We start from the raw sequence: 18960 nt of genomic DNA, 5'->3' as shown, positions 1-18960 counted from the left end.
TCTTCGCCACAGGCGACTGTGGAGACCAATTCATTGGGTGTATTTTAAGGCAGAGGTTGACAGGTTCTTGATTGGTCAGGGTATGAACGGATACGAAGGGAAGGCAGAAGATTGGAGCTGAGAGGGAAATGGATCAGCCGTGAAGAAATGGGAGAGCAGACTCGATGGGTCAAACAGCCTATTACTGCTCCTATATCTTATAGTCTTATACTCTAATCTGATCCCACAAGTCAGTGGGAGCTGTGAAAAACAATAGGCCACAGGAAATTAAAGAGAGGAATTAAGTATTTTGCACATTGGTTTGTCAGTCTTTGTTTATATATAGTTTTTCACAAATTCTATTGTATTTTTTTATTTTCCTGCACATGTCTGCAAAAAAATAAATCTCAGGGAAGTATATGGTGACATAAATGTACTCTGATAAGAAATTGATTTTGACTTTGAATGGGATGCTGGGATTGCTTTGAGGGCTAGCATTGTCCCGATGAACCAAATGGCCTATTTTTTAAAAATGTAATGACAATGGTGCTGGCAGTGATGTACGTTGATGGAGCTATGGAAGAGCATAACACCAAAACAAAGCAGCAATGACAGTGATTTCAGTGGCTTTTTGTCACTCACAGGGTTGATAAACAGAACTGAGTTGGGTGGCACGAACAGGCTTGCTCCGAAGGCAGTCAGGTGTTGAGTCAGGCAGACAGCGTTGTCCGGCGTGGTGTCCTCCAAAGGCAAAATCCCATCCGTCTTCCAGCTCATTGACGTCATATTGAAATACTGGCAAAGGGACGTGTAGACACCGACAGACGCTTGCACAGAGCGCGAGAAGTAATAGTTGGTGATGTTTAGATAATAGTCTTTCGTTGTGTCCTCCGTACTGAAGTTATAAAGAGAGTGTATAATTAAATAATTAGTTTCCTGGATTGTAACCATGAGTTAGCTGTTCCCACACCTGTGCTGGTGCACATACACAAACACACACACACACCCAGGTACATGCATACACAAACACACACACACACACGTACGCACATACACAAACACACACACACACACGTACATGCATACACACACACGTATACGCACACATACATGTGTATATATATACTGTATATACAGTTATATACACACACACTCGATGGCCAGTTTATTAGGTACAGTTGTGGTATTCTGCCTCTGTAGCCCACCTGCTTCAAAGTTCAACATTCCGAGATGCTTTTCCAGCAACGTGTGGTTACTCGAGTAACCGATGCCTTCTTGTCAGCTGGAACCAGTCTGGCCATTGTCCTCTGACCTCTCTCATTAACAAGCACAAGAAAGTCTGCAGATGCTGGAAACCCAAGCAGCTCACACGAAATGCTGGAGGACCTCAGCAAGTCATGCAGCATCTATGGAGAGGAGTAAGAAGTCGACAGTTCGGGCTCTCATTAACAAGGCATTTTTGTCCACGGAACCACTACACACTAGATTTTCTTTTTGGTTTTTCACACTATTTGCTGTAAACTCTAGAGACCGTTGTGTGTGAAAATTCCAGGAGATCAGCAGTTTCTGAATATTTAAACCACCCCATTAGGCACCAACTATTACTCCATGGTCGAGGTCACTTAGATCACATTTCTTCCCCATTCTGATGTTTGGCCTGAACAACAACTGAACCTCTTGACCATGTTTGCATGCTTTTATGTACTGAATTGCTGCCACATGATTGGCTGATTAGATATTTGCATTAACGAGCAGATGTACAGGTGTAACTAACAAAGTGACCACCGGGTGTGTATATGCAGGCACACACACATACACATATGCACATAAACACACCTATAGACACATGCACAAATACACACATACTTATTTAATACAAAAAACACTTACTGACACACACAGATGAATGCAGAAGTGCATACACACACTTAGATACAGACACACCAGAACATGCTCAGCAACAAACAAGACACACACACTCAAACACCCACAGGAAGATTCTTATAGAGGACATGCCCACGCACTTGATCTAGGCAGCATCTTGTTTCAACACACACCCTAAAGTGTGGGAGGAACTCAGCAGGTCAGGCAGAATCTATGGAGAGGAATAAAGAGTTGACGTTTCGGGCCGAGACCCTTCATCAGGGCATGAAGCAGCTTGTTTCACGGTCTTTCTCCTGTAACTCGGAGAGACGCTGAAAGAGCGTTGAAACAGTACTGACGTTCATTAACCCATTGCCCATCCTACATCACACCAAGGGATAACCAACTTACCCAGTAAAGTCTGGTCCCTGATAACCACTGGGAAGGATTCAGAAATATAACAATATCAACAACACTGCAGACAGTAACATCAAAACACTGCTGGTCTCCCCTCTTTCCGTGGAAGGGGCGACACCTCTTTCTCCCTTGTTGGTGAGAGTGAGAGAGGGAGCGTGTGACATGTCGAAGGACTGCAGGTTTTGATGGACCTAGATCATGGACTCTTTGGCGGATTGTTATTGCTTGGAGAGTGTTGGCTGATGCTTCCCGCTGGAACGAGTGGGGGGCAGGGAGAGGGTTGATGCTTTACTGCAACTTGTGCATGGGAGGGGGAGGGGGGGCTTTGGGGTTCCAACGTTTTTCTGACATTCAGTCTTTGGGGGTTTCTTCTGTTTCATGGATGTCTGTGAAGAGTAAGAATTTCAGGTTGTATATTGTATACATCCTTTGATATTAAATGGAACCATTCAACCATTGAATTGAATGATAGAAAAATGGAGGGATATGTAGGAGTGAAAGCTTAGATTGATCTTAGAGTAGGTTAAAAAGTCAACACAACTTCAAGGGCCAAATGGCCTGTACTGTGCTGTAATGCTTTAAGTTATATGAATGGAATAGTGAGCTGCTGGGTGGCTATGGATTCTGAGGAAATACCAATAAATATATAACATAGAACAGTACAGGACAGTGTGGCCCTTTGGCCCACAATGTTGTGCTGACCTATATAAACCTACTTCATGGACCATCTAACATTTCATTCTTACATAAAACATACTGAATATTGAAAGCATCAACACGAGGAATTCTGCAGATCCTGGAACTTCAGGCAACACACATCAAAGTTGCTGGTGAACTCAGCAGGCCAGGCAGCATCTCTAGGAAGAGGTACAGTCGACGTTTCGGGCCGAGACCCTTCGTCAGGACTAACTGAAAGAAGAGCTAGTAAGAGATTTGAAAGTGGGAGGGGGAGGGGGAGATCCAAAATGATAGGAGAAGACAGGAGGGGGAGGGATGGAGCCAAGAGCTGGACAGGTGATTGGCAAAAGAGATATGAGAGGATCATGGGACAGGAGGCCCAGGGAGAAGGAAAGGGCGGGCGGGGGGGAGGCAAAAGGGATATTGGAAGGCCTGGATAGGGTGGACGTAGAGTGGATGTTTCCAATAATAAGCGAGTAATGAGGACCAGAGGGCACAGCCTCAGAATCAAAGGATGTCTCTTTAGAATAGAGATGAGGAGGAAGAGAGTGTTGAATCAGTGGAATTCATTTGCACAGGTCAAGTCAATGGATATATTTAAAGCAAAGATTGGTATGTTCTTGATTAGTAAGGATATCAAAGGTTACGGGGAGAAGGCAGGAGAATGGGGTTGAGATGAAAAATAAATCAGCCATGATGGAATGAGTCAATAGGTCAAATTCTGCTCCTATATCTTATGGCTTCCTGGTCTCATGGTTTTACATAGCCCTCCATTTTTCTTACATCCATGTGCCTATCTAAGAGTCCATTAACTGTCCCTTTTGTACCAGCCTCTGCCACCACCCCTGGCATTGCATTCGAGGCACCAAATGCATAACTGAGAACTGCTTACTCCGGGGACAAGAAGAAGGTGTACAACTTGTGATCTGCTCCTCCTACAGATTGCAAGTAGATCCTCTTCTTAGCCTTGTAGTTATGTTCACTTGGCTTTGTCGAATTGTGGAGGAGAACCTGGATAAAGGGCTCAGCTTCCGTCCTGGTGGAAGTTCTGGAATCTGTGTCAGAACGATCAGAGAAACACTAGTCATGAATGAGGAGGCATCACATCCCAAGCTCCTGCGCACTGAAACCACTCAACTGTGCCATACATACCATTTAAAACTGTATATGTGATCTGAATATGGAGGCCAGCCCTTTTATTTAAGTTCCTAGATGTAATATTCACCATTACTGACTTCCGTGGGGCGATAACTGTTGTATTAACAGTGACATTTCTCACTGCAGAGTTGGCAGACACTGTAATTGTAATGGCCTTCTCAGAGTCCAAGCTCTCGATCGGGATCTGTGAGCCATTATCCATCTTGAACTCAATGGATGCCACCTTGCTGGAGATGGTGTAGTTCTTGATGTAGCCGTATGGGAAGGGGTTGGAGTCCACCAGAATCATGACCTGAGTCACGTCACTGATGTTGGAGAACACGCTGTTGAAGGACGGCGGGATAGAGAACTGGCAGCCGGACTTGTTGGCGAAGCAGAGCAAGTGGCCCGGGTCAGCGCGCTTCCCCTGAGCCCGCATCCTGGCACCCGACACGCTCAAGGGCTCTTCGTTCAGGACCCGTGTACCCATCAGAATCTGCATCAACTTCATGGACAGATCGTAAGCCTTGGTTGCCACCAGTTCAGGCTTACTTGCCACTGGCTGGTTCACCTTATTCACAACCGGGACCAACTGGTTAGTGATATCAATCAGGCCACCTACAAGACAAAGCGACTGGTTAGGCTTTTCTGCTCAGGCAGGTATTCTGATGTCAAAACTTAAAGCAAACACTTAACAGCAACACACACAACACTGGAGGAACACAGCAGGTCAGGCACCATCTATGGAGAGGAATGAACCGTCAATATTTCGGGCTGAGACCCCTCATCAGGAATAAACAGTCAATGTTTCATACTGAAACCCTACAACAGGTCTCATCCTGTATCTGTGTCTGTTATCTGTCAAGTAGGGGACCGTGCACAATTCTGACTTGATGGAGACAGATGTGAGAGTACGGAGGAACATCTGGAAAACTTCTGAAATGCCCGTTTCGCTGCTGCTGCTACTGTGTGGTAACCGGAATCCCCGGAGCAAAAGGCCCCGAAATCCTCGGCTTTGTGTGTTTCAGCAGCCGGGGTGAGGTCGAAGGCGCTCGGCAGAGGATGGCACTCGGGAGGCTGTATCGGAGAGGCTGGTCGGAAGCTCGAAATTTTCGGATGGATGGACTCAGTGTCGGCTGTGGTCGGCTGCTTTCAAGGCATCGGCAAGTTGACGGTGCCTGGAGGTTTATGGCAGGGAGTTTCTCCCTTTTGCCACCCGCTATCAGGGACTTTTGAGACTATATTTTCCATGCCCATGGTTTGTTCTTCATCAAATTATGGTATTGCTTTGCACTGCTGTAACTATATGTTATAATTATGTGGTTCTGTCAGTGTTAAGTCTTTGGTTTGTCCTGTTTTCTGTGATGTCACTCCGGAGAAACATTGTATCATTTCTTAATGCATATATGCATTTCTAAATGACAATAAAAGAGGACTGAGTGTTCTCATAATCTAAACGTTGGCTCTTTATTCCTCTCCATAGGTGCTACGAGATTCACACAGAGTGGTGAGTGTGTGGAATACACTGCCAGCGACCGTTGTAGAGGTGGTTACAACAGGGTATTTTAAGAGACTCTTAGATAGGTACATGGAGCTTAGAGAAGGTTACAAAGTTGGCATAACATTGTGGGCCAAAGGGCCTGTAATGTGCTGTAGATTTCTATGTTCTATGTGACCTCCTGTGTTCCTCCGGCATTTTGTGTGTGTGTTGCTCCAGATATCTGGCATCTGCAGAATCTCTTCTGTCTACTCTAAAAGAACAACTTCCTTTTGGTGAAGAGGAATTTCTTCTCTCAGACCACTGTGAACCACTGTCCCAGAGAACCATGGTCAGGGCTGATAAACGGGGAAAGTAAAAGGCAGAGGGGGACCGGGAGAAAGTGGAGCTAAATTCAAGGTCACGGAGACACAAATGACTGAACTTGCTGGAACCTGGAGCAATTAGGTGACATGGTAGTGTAGTGGTTAGTGTATCGCTATTATAGTGCCTCCAGACCACATGGGTTTCCTCCAAGTGCTCTGGTTTCCTCCTACAGTTCAGAGGCATACTGGTTAATGGGCTAATTGTTCACCTGGGTGTAATTGGGAGGCACATGCTTATTGGGCCAAAAAAGCCTGTTGCTGTGTTGTATCTATAAATAAAAATAAACCGATACACTTCAAAATCTACTTACCAAAGGATAGGCATTTCAGGTGGTGGCGGGGCTGATTTTAAGTGAGGTGTGAGGGGCAAGTTTTTTAGCACAGAGGGTGGTGGGTGCCTGGGGTGGTGGTGGAGGCAAATACATTAGGGACTTTTAAGAGACGTTTAGATAGGCACATGGTTGTGAGGAAAATGGAAGGATATGCACATTGTGCAGGCAGAAGAGATTAGTTTAGTTAGCCATTTGATTAGTCTGCACAACATTGTAGGCTGAAGGGCCTGTTCTTGGCCTGTACTGTTCTATTTTCTATGTACTGAAGTTTCCCAAACTCTTTCACGCCATGGACCCCTGCCATTAATTGAGGGGTCTGTGGAGCCCAGGTTGGAAACCAAAGCAATCTGCTGGAGGAACGAAGCAAGTCAGGCAGCATCTTGCCAGATGGCATACTCCTGCCCCTATTTCTTACATTACCTATGTTTACATTATGAGTTGTGCAGCGGATAGGTGTTAGAAAGAGAATTCCAGATCTTAAGAGCCCTGACTATCTAGGCATTACCTCCAGTGGTGAAGCAGCTGAACCCGAGAAGGTGCAGGAAGCCAAAATAAGGGAAACAAAAGTATCAAAAGATGCCCTCGGTCTTAGTACGTAAATCTACACTCCTGTGTATGACATACAGAACTCAGAATGTGTCCTCTCTCAATGGGTGTAAATATCAGGCATGTGGATTTGGTTGGTGGCCTGCCGATAACTGCGCTGTGCTGTCACCAAGACCTGCAGGTTGGATGGCAGAGTTTTATCATGAACGACAGATAGACTGGTTCGGCTTCTTGGCCGAGTCGGCACTTACCCACAGTGTCAAGGATGTTATCACCGATGGAGGTGGGTGTCATTTTACCCTGTCCCGTTTCCTTCTGAAGGACTGTTATCATGTTGTCCAGTGCTGACAGTGTCTCCTTCTGGCACTCACCACAGATGAACTCCCTGCTGATCACCTGGAAGGAAGGCGAGGTAGAATGAGAAGAGGACAATCTTGCTTTTTCGCAAATGCTGTGCAATTTCATTTTAATCAGGAAACCCCCTGAAGATGAGACAAGGGTTCCTCAGAGTACTCCCTCCTCTTGATTGACTGAAGGTCAAGGACCAAAGATTTGATCAGAGTCAAAGTCAAGTTTATTGTATAAGCACAAGTAAATATATGTAGAGGTGCAATGAGAAGCTACTTACAGCAGCATCCCCAGTGACTTTTATTACTTTGCACTGAAGTGCACCTCATTTTAATTGTGTTCTTTCTTGTAAAAATTGTGTATAATTTATGTTTAATTTCTAAATATTTTCCCTGCGATGTTGCTGTGAGTTTTTCATTGTATCCATGTATTTGGTGTATGACAATTCACCTGTGCATATATGTACTTGTGTGTATGTGGGAAAGGTTTCACTGCTAACGTAATGGTCTTTCTGTAGAAGCAGTGTTTGGGCTATCGTTAGAGATAACGGGTGCCTTGGAATGTGAGCTGGGTCTTTTGTTCGGCGGGAAGGAAGAGAGAAGATGCTGTGGAGAACCGGTCGTAGGATTCGACCCGGTGGGGGGACCGTGATTCGGTGGAGCAAGGTGTCGGGCTCTACCGAGGTTCGGTGAATATGTGTGACTTTTGGAAGAGTTGAGCTCCAACTTGTGCACGTTCGACCGTGTAATTATAAAGGGCCCTTTTTGTTTTTCTTTACTAACCTTTTGATTAGGATAAGATTAATAATTAAATTCCTTTAATCGTTTGCAGTGTGCTGTCTGTTATTTCTTGGCACTGCGTTGTAACAGGGTAGCAAATCACACAGCATCCACACAAACTGGACTTTGGGGTGGGAGAGCCGTCTCAATCTCACGGGTTTGGCGGGACCGGTGTGTGTGTTCCCTGGATTTACGTAGCCAAGGAAACCAGGTGGTTTCATGTATGACAATAAACTCAACTTTGATATAGTAATGAATAAGCAGCATTCACACAATAAACACAGATGGAATATAAATTATGCACAATTTTACAAGAGAAAAACAGAATTGGAACTGAAAGAAACAAGTCCATTTTGGTGCAAGGTGATCAAAGTAGTCATAGTTTTGCTAATCTGCAGTGATTAGGGCTGGGCTGTTTGGTTCAAGAACTAAATGATTGAAATGAGGTAGCTCTCCGTGAATCTAGAGGTGTGGTTTTCAACCTTCTGTAACTCCTAACCTGTGGTAGCTGTGAGAAGATGGCACGGCCCGGATGATGGGGATCCCTAATGATCAACGTTCCCTTCCTGAGGCAGTGTCTCCCAATAAAATAAAGTTCAAATAAGTGTTATTATCAGAGTACCTATATGTCACCATATACAACCCTGAGACTCATTTTCCTGCGGGCATACTCAAAATCTATAGAATAGCAACTACAACAGGATCAATGAAAGATCAATCAGACTGCAGAAGACAACAGATTGTGCAAGTGCAAATATAAATAAATAGCAATAAATAACAAGAACATGAAATAATGAGATAAAGAGTCCTTAACGTGAGATCATTGGTTGTGGGAACATCTCAATGAGGGGGCAAATGAGTGTAGTTATCCTCTTCTACTCAAGAGCCTGATTGATGGTTATGGGGTAGTAACTGTTCTTGAACCTGGTGGGGCGAGTCCTGAGGCTCTTGTACCTCCTACCTGATGGCGGCAGTGAGAAGAGAGCACTGCCTGGCTGGTAGGGGGTCTCTGATGATGGATGCTGCTTTTCTATGACGGCGTTTCACGTAAATGTGCCCAGTGGTTGGGAGGGCTTTACCTGTGATGCACTGGGCCGAATCCACTATCTTCTGTAGGATTTTCCATTCAAAGGCAATGGTGCTCCCACACCAGGCTGTGATGCAGCCAGTCAATACACTCTCCACTACACAACTACAGAAGTTTGTCAAAGTTTTAGATGTCATGGTAAGTGTAAATAGTAGGGATGTAATGGAATTTAGAATGGGGCGCTGAGTCTGTATTCCAGCAGAGCTGACTTGGGGCTTAATCCCTCTGAGTGAGTGACGGTCCTGGGTCTCCTGGGCCATCTTTACTGCCATTTCTCTCTCCTCCCTTTTGCATTGTCCTTACATTTCGCACAGAGAACGAGTGAACCCTTACCGTACACTGGGCCAGTGCCGCCGAAATCTGCTGAATATCATCCACTGTGGTGACCTTCAGTGAGGTGAGGGCCAGCGTGATGTTACTGCGAATGTTAATCCTGCTGATGGTCTCGTTCGCTGACTCCCTTTGGTAGCTCTTGCTCCTCTCGTACTGCAAGGGGAGGTTTGAAAATGTGCAGTTGGTAAGATGCAAGCTAACGTCAATTCACGGCACATAATTCTCCTCTTCAACCACAAAGGATCATAAGAAGTAGAAATAGGCCTTGTGTCTGCTACGACTCAATTATATTTAGATTTGATTAGATTAGATTCAGCTTTATTGTCATCATACCGAGTACAGATACAAAGCCAATGAAATGCATTTAGCATCTGACCAGAAATGCAAAGAATAGTGTTATTTACAAAATAACTGCGAATAAAAAGTGCTACAGCACACAAATATAAAAGTACTGAGACAGTACAATATGGGTGCAATACTGCTTAGCACTGTGGTGAGAGGTTCAGCAGGGTCACAGCCTCAGTGAAGAAGCTCTTCCTGTGCCTGTTGGTACGGGAGCGGAGGCTCCTGTAGCGCCTACCGTTTGGGAGGAGAGTAAAAAGTCTATGGTTAGGGTGAGATGCATCCCTGATAATGCTTTTCGCCCTGCCCAGGCAGCGTTCATGGTAGATGTTCTCAATGGTGGGCAATTGGGTGCCAATAATCCGCTGGGCAGTTTTCACCACACGCTGGAGTGCTTTGCGGTCCGATACGGGACAATTGCCATACACTGAGGTGCAGTTGGTGAGTATGCCCTCAATGGTACAGTGGTAAAAGTCCGTCAGTATCCTGGGACAGAGGTGAGCTTTCTCCATGCTCCGCAGGAAATAAATTTGCTTTTGCTATCACCCTGGTAGTGAATTCCAGGCATCCACCACTCTGAAGAAAAAACTTTCCAAGTAAACATTAGCTTTATTTGTCACATGTGCATTCAAACAGCTTCCTTAATGTTGTTACCGCCAGGAGGCGGTGGTAGTGGGGATAAGCTCCCACTACCCATTAAATGCTCCCAATGACATGCACCTCAAATAGGCTCTGACAACCAAGTCCAGCTCCTGGCCTTCATGAGTGGCTTAACTACTAAGCCCAGCAGAACCATTTTTATGGACTGGAAAAGGGGCAAAGGAGGATTACTGATGCCTTAAACCAGTCACTTTGGGCAGACGGGGCTTGTCAGCGTGGCTGGCAGCTCATCTAGGAGAAGGAAAACTCTGATCTGAGACATCCACTGCCTCTCAGTTATACCCACTCATGGGGGAAGCTTCGGGAGTAAACCCCAAGGGAGAAATCTGGAGCTGGAGTCGCTAAGGCAGCCCTACATTGAGTTCAATGCTGACTGGCAACTTCCGTGATGCTGCTGGTGCAAAAGTGTATCGGTCTCTCCTGCTCCTCTGGGTTCATCAGATGTGTGGAGAGGGGGTGCTTGTAATATGGGCAACATATTGTACTGCCTTGGCTTGCATATCTAGGCAGCTAGGATGCAACATCTACCGTCGACCCTGACCTACGGAGGCCTATTACATTGAAACATCAGAACATACAGCAAGATGCATTGCTTGCGTCAACAACCAACACACTCTGAAGACGGTGCTGAGGGCAGCCCACACGTGTGGCCACATTTCCGGCACCATCATAGCATGCTCACAACTTGCTCACCCTAACTGGTGCATCTTTGGAATGTGGGAGGAAACCAGAGCACGTGGAGGAAACCATCATGGTTGGGGAGGATGTACAAACTCCTTACAGACGGTGGCAGGACTTGAATCCTGACCACGATCACTGCGCTGTAAAGCGCTACGCCACAGTGCCATCCGATATGTATGTACCTCCTTTAATCTTTCCCCTCTCAACTGAAAATTACTTCCACCCAGGAAAAATAAATTCTTTGACTACCTACCCGAAAATAAAGACAAAGGAAGAGAAATTCAGAGGGGTGTCAAAAAGTGACAGGTCTTGTGAAGGAATATGATGGGGTGGACAACAGCAGAGTTGCAGGGACTTAAACAGTTCACATCCAAAGAGCTGAGGGCGCAAAATTACAGATGGAGTTGGGTTGGGGGGGGAAATCCTTGAGCAGAACACTACCTCATTGAGCACAGTAACCAGGGCGAGGGCATACTCCACGGTAGGCTGGGGGTCCCCTTGTTTCAAGAGCTCCTGTAGCTTGGTCTCGGTCTCGAGCTCCATCCAGTCGGTGAGACTCTGAAAGCCCTCGGGGGTGCTGGTGATGTTGATAACCACAGACCTGCAGAGACCAAGGGAGATTGTGGACTGAGAACTGTACTCGATGTAAGTAAGCTCAGAAGACGAAGGGGTTAACAAGCTCAGAAGACAAAGGGGTTAACAAGGCTGACCTATCTTGTCGCTCAGGACCCAGATCTTGAACTGTCTCACTGTCTGGAATGTACCCAGCAGGCATCAAGGCAGAGATGTCAACTAAGTTAAACCCTTGATACAAATTTGATCCAAGTTATTTGGAACTTTAACCTTATTTGTCAAACTTATAACAGGGGTAAGTCAAAATGAGAGAATATTTCCATTCTAAATCAAACAAATTAGTCTTTTGAATAATTTGATATTAAATCCCTGGGGATTTTAGATTAAATGTTAAAAAAAACCTTACAAACCAGACCACATTAATAGACTGAAAGAGTGAAGAGAAAATATACAAAGATGTTAACAAGACTTGAGGAGCTGTGGTATAGGGAAAGGTTGAACAAATTAGGACTTTATTTCCCGGAGTGTAGAAGAATGAGGGGATATTTGACAGAGGCGTACAGAAGTATTAGGGGTATAGGTAGGGCTAATGCAAGGATGCTTTTTTTTTCCCCAGTGAGGCTGGGGAGACTAGGGTGAAAGGTTAAGTATTTAAGTGGGAACTGAGGGAGAATTTCTTAACTCAGAGTGTGGTGCAAATGTGGAATGAGCCACCAGTGGAGGTGGTGGAGACGGGTTCAAATGAACCATTTCAGAGAAGTACAGATAAGTGCATGGAAGCGAGGAGTTTGGATGGCTATGGTCCATGTGTGTGTCGATGGGACTGGGCAATAACAGATTGGCACAGACTAGATGGGCCAAAGGCCCTGTTTCTGTACTGTAATGCCCTATGACTCTAAATAACTTCAAGATATTATTTGAAAAGGAGTCAACTTCAAAGGGAAATGAGAAATTATCTTATCCACAGTGTTAGATCCTAATGAACCAAAGGTTCTTTGAAAGTCAAGAATGAGGAGTAAAATTTGTTGCTATTTTATGAAGTGTCACAAGAGCAAAGAAGAGGAAAGAGAAGTCTTAAAATGACGAAGACGAGACTAAAAAGTAGTCATGGTCTTCTCATCGCAAAGACAAGGAAATCTGCAGATGCTGGAATTTCAAGCATCCTGACGAAGGGTCTCGGCCCAAAACGTCGACTGTACCTCTTCCTAGAGATGCTGCCTGGCCTGCTGAGTTCCACCAGCAACTTTTATGTGTGTTGCTTGGTCTTCTCGTACCAGACTGGAGATAACAGAAAAATCCATTGATAACAGTTAACCAGTCAGATTCAAGTAATGTGGTGCCTGCCACTAAAACCAAGAATTTTCCAGAAAAACTCAGAAACATTTGTACCTCAATTACTGGAAAATTCATTGATCACGTATATACAAATGATTATATAAAAATACAAGCAAGCATAGGAGAGTTACACCACAAAAAAAAAAGCAGTTCTACAGCCCAATCCAACGTTAGCAAGCGTGATCTTCCTCACCGGTTCAAAGCCACTACCGAAGCCCCGAGCTGGTTCTGCACAGTGACGGCGAGGTACGCGTTGAATCGGTTCGAACTGAAGCCGGGAGGCAGGACGGCGCGATATTCCGATCTGCTGCCCTTGTAGACGTAGAACTCGTCGCAGTGTTTGCCGCTGACGCCGCAGCGAGTAAGGATGAAGGTGTACACCAGAGGGACGCCAGCCATCTCCCAACCTACAAGAAGCCACAGGAAGGTGAGACCAACAGAGCAGCCATATTCCGGTAGCTTCAACTCTACCTCCCTCAGTTACTCCATCATAGGTCGCACATCATTTCTATTTGCACTACAGTCTTCACACCGTTCTGTTTTGTGCTCATCGCTGTACTTATTAGGTTATGATAAACAGAAAGGTTGAATAGGTTTGGAATTTATTCCCTAGGGCATAGGAAATGAAGGGAGATTTGATAGGGGTACACAAAATTATGAGGGGTAAAGACAGGGTAAATGCAAGCAGGCTTTTTCCACTGAGTTTGGGTGCAACTAGAACTAGAGGTCATGGGTTAAGGGTGAAAGGTGAAACATTTGAGGGGAACATCAGGGGGAGCTTCCTCACTCTGAGGGTGGTGAGAGTGTGGAATGAGCTGCCAGCAGAAGTGGTGGATGCAGGTTCAATTTTAGCACTTGAGAGAACTTTTTAATAAGTACATGGTTGGGAGGGGTATGGTCCAGGTGTGAGTCGATGGGACTAGCCAGATTAATAGTTCATCATGGAGTAGATGGGCCGATGAGCCTATTACCATGCTGTAGTGATCTATGACTCTGTTGTTACACTTATTGTTTATGTGTACACTCTTGACTCCGAGTTTCACGCGAGCAAGGAATTTCACTGCATCCTGGTATATATGACAATGAACCTATCTGAAGGCATACAGTCTGACCCTGACTGTTACTCCCCTAGTCTCATCGACCCGCACATTGGTCATAGTTCCAGCAACATTATCACACAAGCAAACACATGGCACGCAAGAGAATTCCTAGAAGCATGGTTTTCTACAAACAATTCTATAAGCAGATAATTAAACTTTGATCCCACTTATAAACCAACGCAGGCAAAATTCCTGACAACGCACAGAGTTCGGTATGCAACCAATCAGCGAAGAGCCCCCCTCCCCACATCACAATTGGGTTTCCATAACGATGACCAATCAGCTGGTTGATAAGTATATAAAGGTCAAGCATTCGGAGGACAAACTACAAGGGAGCAGGGCACTGATAATGTCTCTTCCTATGATGACGCAACATTTGCAAACGGATTGCCAAGATCGGAAAACAACTCAACACAACTTATCTGAAGGTTAAGGAGAAACGTCACAAAATCGTCAAGGTTCAAAAAAATTTTTTCAAAGTTTTGTCAAAGTACATATATGTCACTATGTATAACCTTGAGATTTACTTCCTTGCAGGCATTCACAATAAAGAAATATAATATAATTTATGAAAAACTATACCTAAACAAAGACCGATGATCAACTAATGTGAAAATAATACTGAGAACATGAGTTGTAGATTCTTCAAAGTTCAAAGTAAATGGTCAATTTTGTTATTAACTGCTATAGTGTTCTTTAATGGAAGATTCCTTCATATCACAGACCGGAATGACAAACCTCTAATTTTGATACTTTTATGTATTTTGAGATGATATATTTAGCAATATAGCGTGGAGTAGGCCTTTCCAGCCCTCTGAGCCATGCTGCCCCAGCAACCCCCGACAACTCCGATTTAACCTTAATCTAATCATGGAACAATTTACAGTGACCAGTTAACCTACTCGGCATGTCTTTTCACGGTGATAGGAAACCCGAGCGCCCAGGGAGAACCGATGCATTCCACCGGAGGGCCTACTGAGGCTCCTTACAGAAGGCGCTGGGACTGAAATCCAATACCAACGCCCTGATCTGTACTAGCATTGCGCTAACCGTTATACCACAGGGGCGCCACACAGAAACACACAAACACATTTCACTGTTTTCTCCACAGCGGTCACAGAACATAGAAAAAAGATTCACCGAAATCACCCTTACTTCCTGTACGAGGAGTTCGGACACTGGCAGTGCTGCTCAGCTGCCGGCTTACCGGTGCAGGTGAAGGTGACGCTGGTTGTCAAAGCGCTGATGTTTTCTGTCGGGAATATCAGGCAGCTTCCCCCGGAGGGCAGGTGAATAGGAGGGATAAATATCGATGCAAATCCAACATTCTCCATGAGTGGATCGGAGACATTCAGACTGAATGTGTAGCCAACCCCATCTTCCAGGACCCCATGTCTCAGGACCAGGTTCATCCCCTTGCTCCCAGTGGAAGTGGTGTCATTGTTTAAGGCAAGCAACTCCTTTTTAGAGTTCTCTACTTTCCACTGTTAAGACAAGGAAACAAACAGTGAGTGAACCATTTTTTGCAGGAGGTGGTGAAATTCCAAGTGATGATAGCTAGCTGGCTCATTTGCCTGACTTGGGAGTGTCTGTCAAAGGCACAGAGTAAATGGAAGGAAATGTTCTGGATTGGGAACACTGGACTGGGGAGTCCACTGCACATCACTTTGTAAACTCAAGATATTCTGCAGATGCTGGAAATCTTGAACAACACACAAAAAGTGCCGGAGGAACTCAGCAAGTCAGGGAGAATCTCAAAAAGCTGGACGCCATCAAGGACATATATACGGAAAGGTGCCGGAAAAAGGCCAGCAATATCATGAAGGATCCCACCCACCCTGCCTATGGACTGTTTGTCCCACTCCCATTGGGGAGAGACTATGCAGCATCTATACCAGGACCACCAGATCCAAAACCAGTTACTTCCCCCAGGCTGTCAGGCTGATTGACACCTCCACTCACTGACCTACGCTACCACTACATACACAGCATCTAGAGTCACTTCATGTACACACAGTCAAATCTATGTATATAACAGTTATTTGTACATTGTGTTTTATAAGATTGCTTTTCTGCTTACTGTATTTTATGCTTCATTGAATCCAGAGTAACAATCATTTAATTTCCTTTAAACTTATGTACTGAAGAATGATGGTAAATAATCTTGAATCTATGGAGGGTCTCAGCCCAAAATATCACCTGTTTAATCCCCCCCACAGATGATGGCTGACTTGCCGAGTCCCTCCAGCATTTTGTGCGTGTTACTTCACATTGGTCTGCCATTGGCTACACTCAACATGCAGTATGTACAAGTCCTAGTGTTACACAGCACAGAAACAAGCCTTTTGGCTCAACTCACTCAGGCTAACCAAGACATAACATCCAAGCTGGTCCCACTTGCCTGTGTTTTGCTCATAATTCTCCAAGCCTTTTCTATCCATGCACCTTTTCCAAATATCTACTAAACTTCCTAATTGTACCTGCCTCTACTACTGTCCCTGGCAGCTTGGTCCATACACCCACCACCCTCTGTGTGCATAAGTTGTTCCTTGAATCCCCTTTAAATCTTTCCCCTCTTACATTAAACCTCTGACCTCAGGATTTAGTGTCCAATGCCTTGGGAAAAGCACTGACTATTCACCTACCCTACAAGCCAGCAACACATCTTAAATATTAACTGAACTGAGCCAAACTCATTTAAAGTTTCTCTTAAAAAATGTACCAAGGCCAAATTCACTGAATTGAAGGCTCTAACTGACCTCCAATTACATTACAGCTGAATCAACATTTGCAGTGTTTTTTGACAGGTGACTTTAATGCTTTCTTGAAACCAATGGCCCTCTGGATGGAAGTGCCATGCTGAGTTGGATACCGCTGTCTGCAGCAGAGCCCAGTACGTAACTGGGTCAGTGTCCAGCGACCAGGCCTATGATCTAGTTGTAGACAGCCAGGTGCAAGTCTCCCCACTATTGTGCACCAGGCTCGATGGGTCAAATGGCCTAATTCTACTCCTGTGTGTTATAGTCTTATTGAGAACATCATCAAAAGGTGCTGCCTTAAGAAGATGGCATCCATCTTGAAGGACTCTCACCATCTGGTACATGTCCTCTTCTCGTTACTACTATCAGGGAGGAGGTACAAGAGTCTGAAGATGTACATTCAGTGTTTTAGGAACATCTTCTTCCCCTCAGCCATCTGAACGATCCATGAACCCATGAACCCTACCTCGCCATTTTGCTCTCTTTTTGCACGATTTATTTTTTATATTCTTAATGTAACAAGAGCATTTTTAATGGATTGCACTCTATAGGCATCCGTTAGTCTCGTGAGACCATGGATTTGTGCCTTGGAAGGTTTCCAGGGCGCAGGCCTGGGCAAGGTTGTATGCAAGACTGGCAGTTGCCCATGCTGTAAGTCTCCCCTCTCCATGCCACTGATGTTGTCCAAGGGAAGGGCACTAGGGCCGATACAGCTTGGCACTGGTGTCGTCGCAGAGCAACGTGTGGTTAAGTGCCTTGCTCAAGGACACAACACCCTGCCTCAGCTGAGGCTCAAACTAGCGACCTTCAGATCACTAGACCGACACCTTAACCACTTGGCCACGTGCCGACACGTTGCACTCTACTATTGCCACAAAACAACAAATTTTACAACATTTGTCAGTGATAATAAACTTGATTCTAATTCTGACGACTCCATAATGACACGTAAATGTTTTGCTGTCCCTTCATCTTCGAAGGAGCATCGCACCATTGTGGACATTAAAATGACGTTTCATAAGTCTCTACCGCTGTTTTAGAGTGAAAAAGTTATACAGTACAGAAACAGGCCTTTGTTCAACTTGTCCAGGCCAACCACATTGTCTGTTGAAGCCAGTCCCATTTGCTTGCATTTGACCCATAATCTTTTGAACCCTCTATCTGTCTGATTATTTTGGGACTGCAGGGAGTCTGAACCCAGATATTCATACTCAACACCTATGGCACAAGAAGACTCACCAAAGGCTAACTGCAGCATTCAGGAAATTCGTGGAAAACGAATAGAGCTCAAAGATCAAAGTACATATACGTCACCATATACAATCCTGAGATTTATTTTCTTGCAGGCATTCAGAGTAAAACACAATACAATAGAATCAATGAAAAACTACACAAAAACCGACAGACAGCCAATGGGCAAAAGATAATAAATTGTGCAAATACAAAAAGATAAACATAACACTAATAAGAGATAAATAAGTAATATAGAATATTCAGAACAGGAGTTGTAGAGTCCTTGAGAGTGAGTCCGTAGGAATCATTTGCAACCTCAGTGTGGGGGTGACTGAAGTTACTTTATCCATTCTAGTTCAGCAGCCTGATGGTTGAAGGGTAATAACTCCTCCGATTGGGGGACCGCTTCGTCTGCCACAACAGACAGGATCTCCCAGTTGCCACCCACTTCAACTTTGCTTCCCATTCCCATTCGGATATGTCCATACATGGCCTCCTCTACTGCCATGATGAGGCCAAACTCAGGTTGGAAGAGCAACATCTCATATACCGTCTGGGTAGTCTCCAGCCCCTTGCTATGGACATAGAATTCTTCAACTTCCGGTAATTCCCTCCCCCCTCCCGGTTTCACTCTGCCCCCTCCCCCGGCTGCCTATCACCTCCCTCATGGTTCCGCCTCCTTCTACTACCCATTGTGTTTTCCTCTATTCCTTCTTCACCTTTCCTGCCTCCCTCCCCCCCACCCCTTTATCTTTCCCCTTACTGGTTTTTCACCTGGAACCTACCAGCCTTCTCCTTCCCACCTTCCCCCCACCTTCTTTATAGGGCCCCTGCCCCCTCCTACTTCAGTCCTGACGAAGGGTCTCGGCCCAAAACGTTGACTGTTCGTTTCCATGGATGCTGCCCGACCTGCTG

The 18960-nt window shown here is 45.1% G+C and overlaps 1 protein-coding gene across 1 annotated transcript in view; it reads right to left on the bottom strand.

Moving 5' to 3' along the window:
- The window catches only part of pkd1a (polycystic kidney disease 1a), a 286990-nt gene that overhangs the window by 120304 nt on the left and 147726 nt on the right, over positions 1-18960 (bottom strand). Inside the window, exons 19-26 of the mRNA XM_063059334.1 lie at positions 15261-15537; positions 13147-13360; positions 11487-11646; positions 9363-9515; positions 7067-7211; positions 4090-4692; positions 3830-3992; positions 622-874 (exon numbers count right to left, since the gene is read on the bottom strand). Coding sequence (XP_062915404.1) covers positions 622-874; positions 3830-3992; positions 4090-4692; positions 7067-7211; positions 9363-9515; positions 11487-11646; positions 13147-13360; positions 15261-15537 — 1968 coding nt within the window. The remainder of the gene's footprint in view (positions 1-621; positions 875-3829; positions 3993-4089; positions 4693-7066; positions 7212-9362; positions 9516-11486; positions 11647-13146; positions 13361-15260; positions 15538-18960) is intronic.

The sequence above is a fragment of the Mobula hypostoma genome, chromosome 9 (assembly GCF_963921235.1).
Source record: "Mobula hypostoma chromosome 9, sMobHyp1.1, whole genome shotgun sequence".
Classification (NCBI taxonomy): domain Eukaryota; kingdom Metazoa; phylum Chordata; class Chondrichthyes; order Myliobatiformes; family Myliobatidae; genus Mobula; species Mobula hypostoma.
Note: the sequence above shows the minus strand (reverse complement) of the source record. Positions and strands in the feature narration are given on the sequence as shown.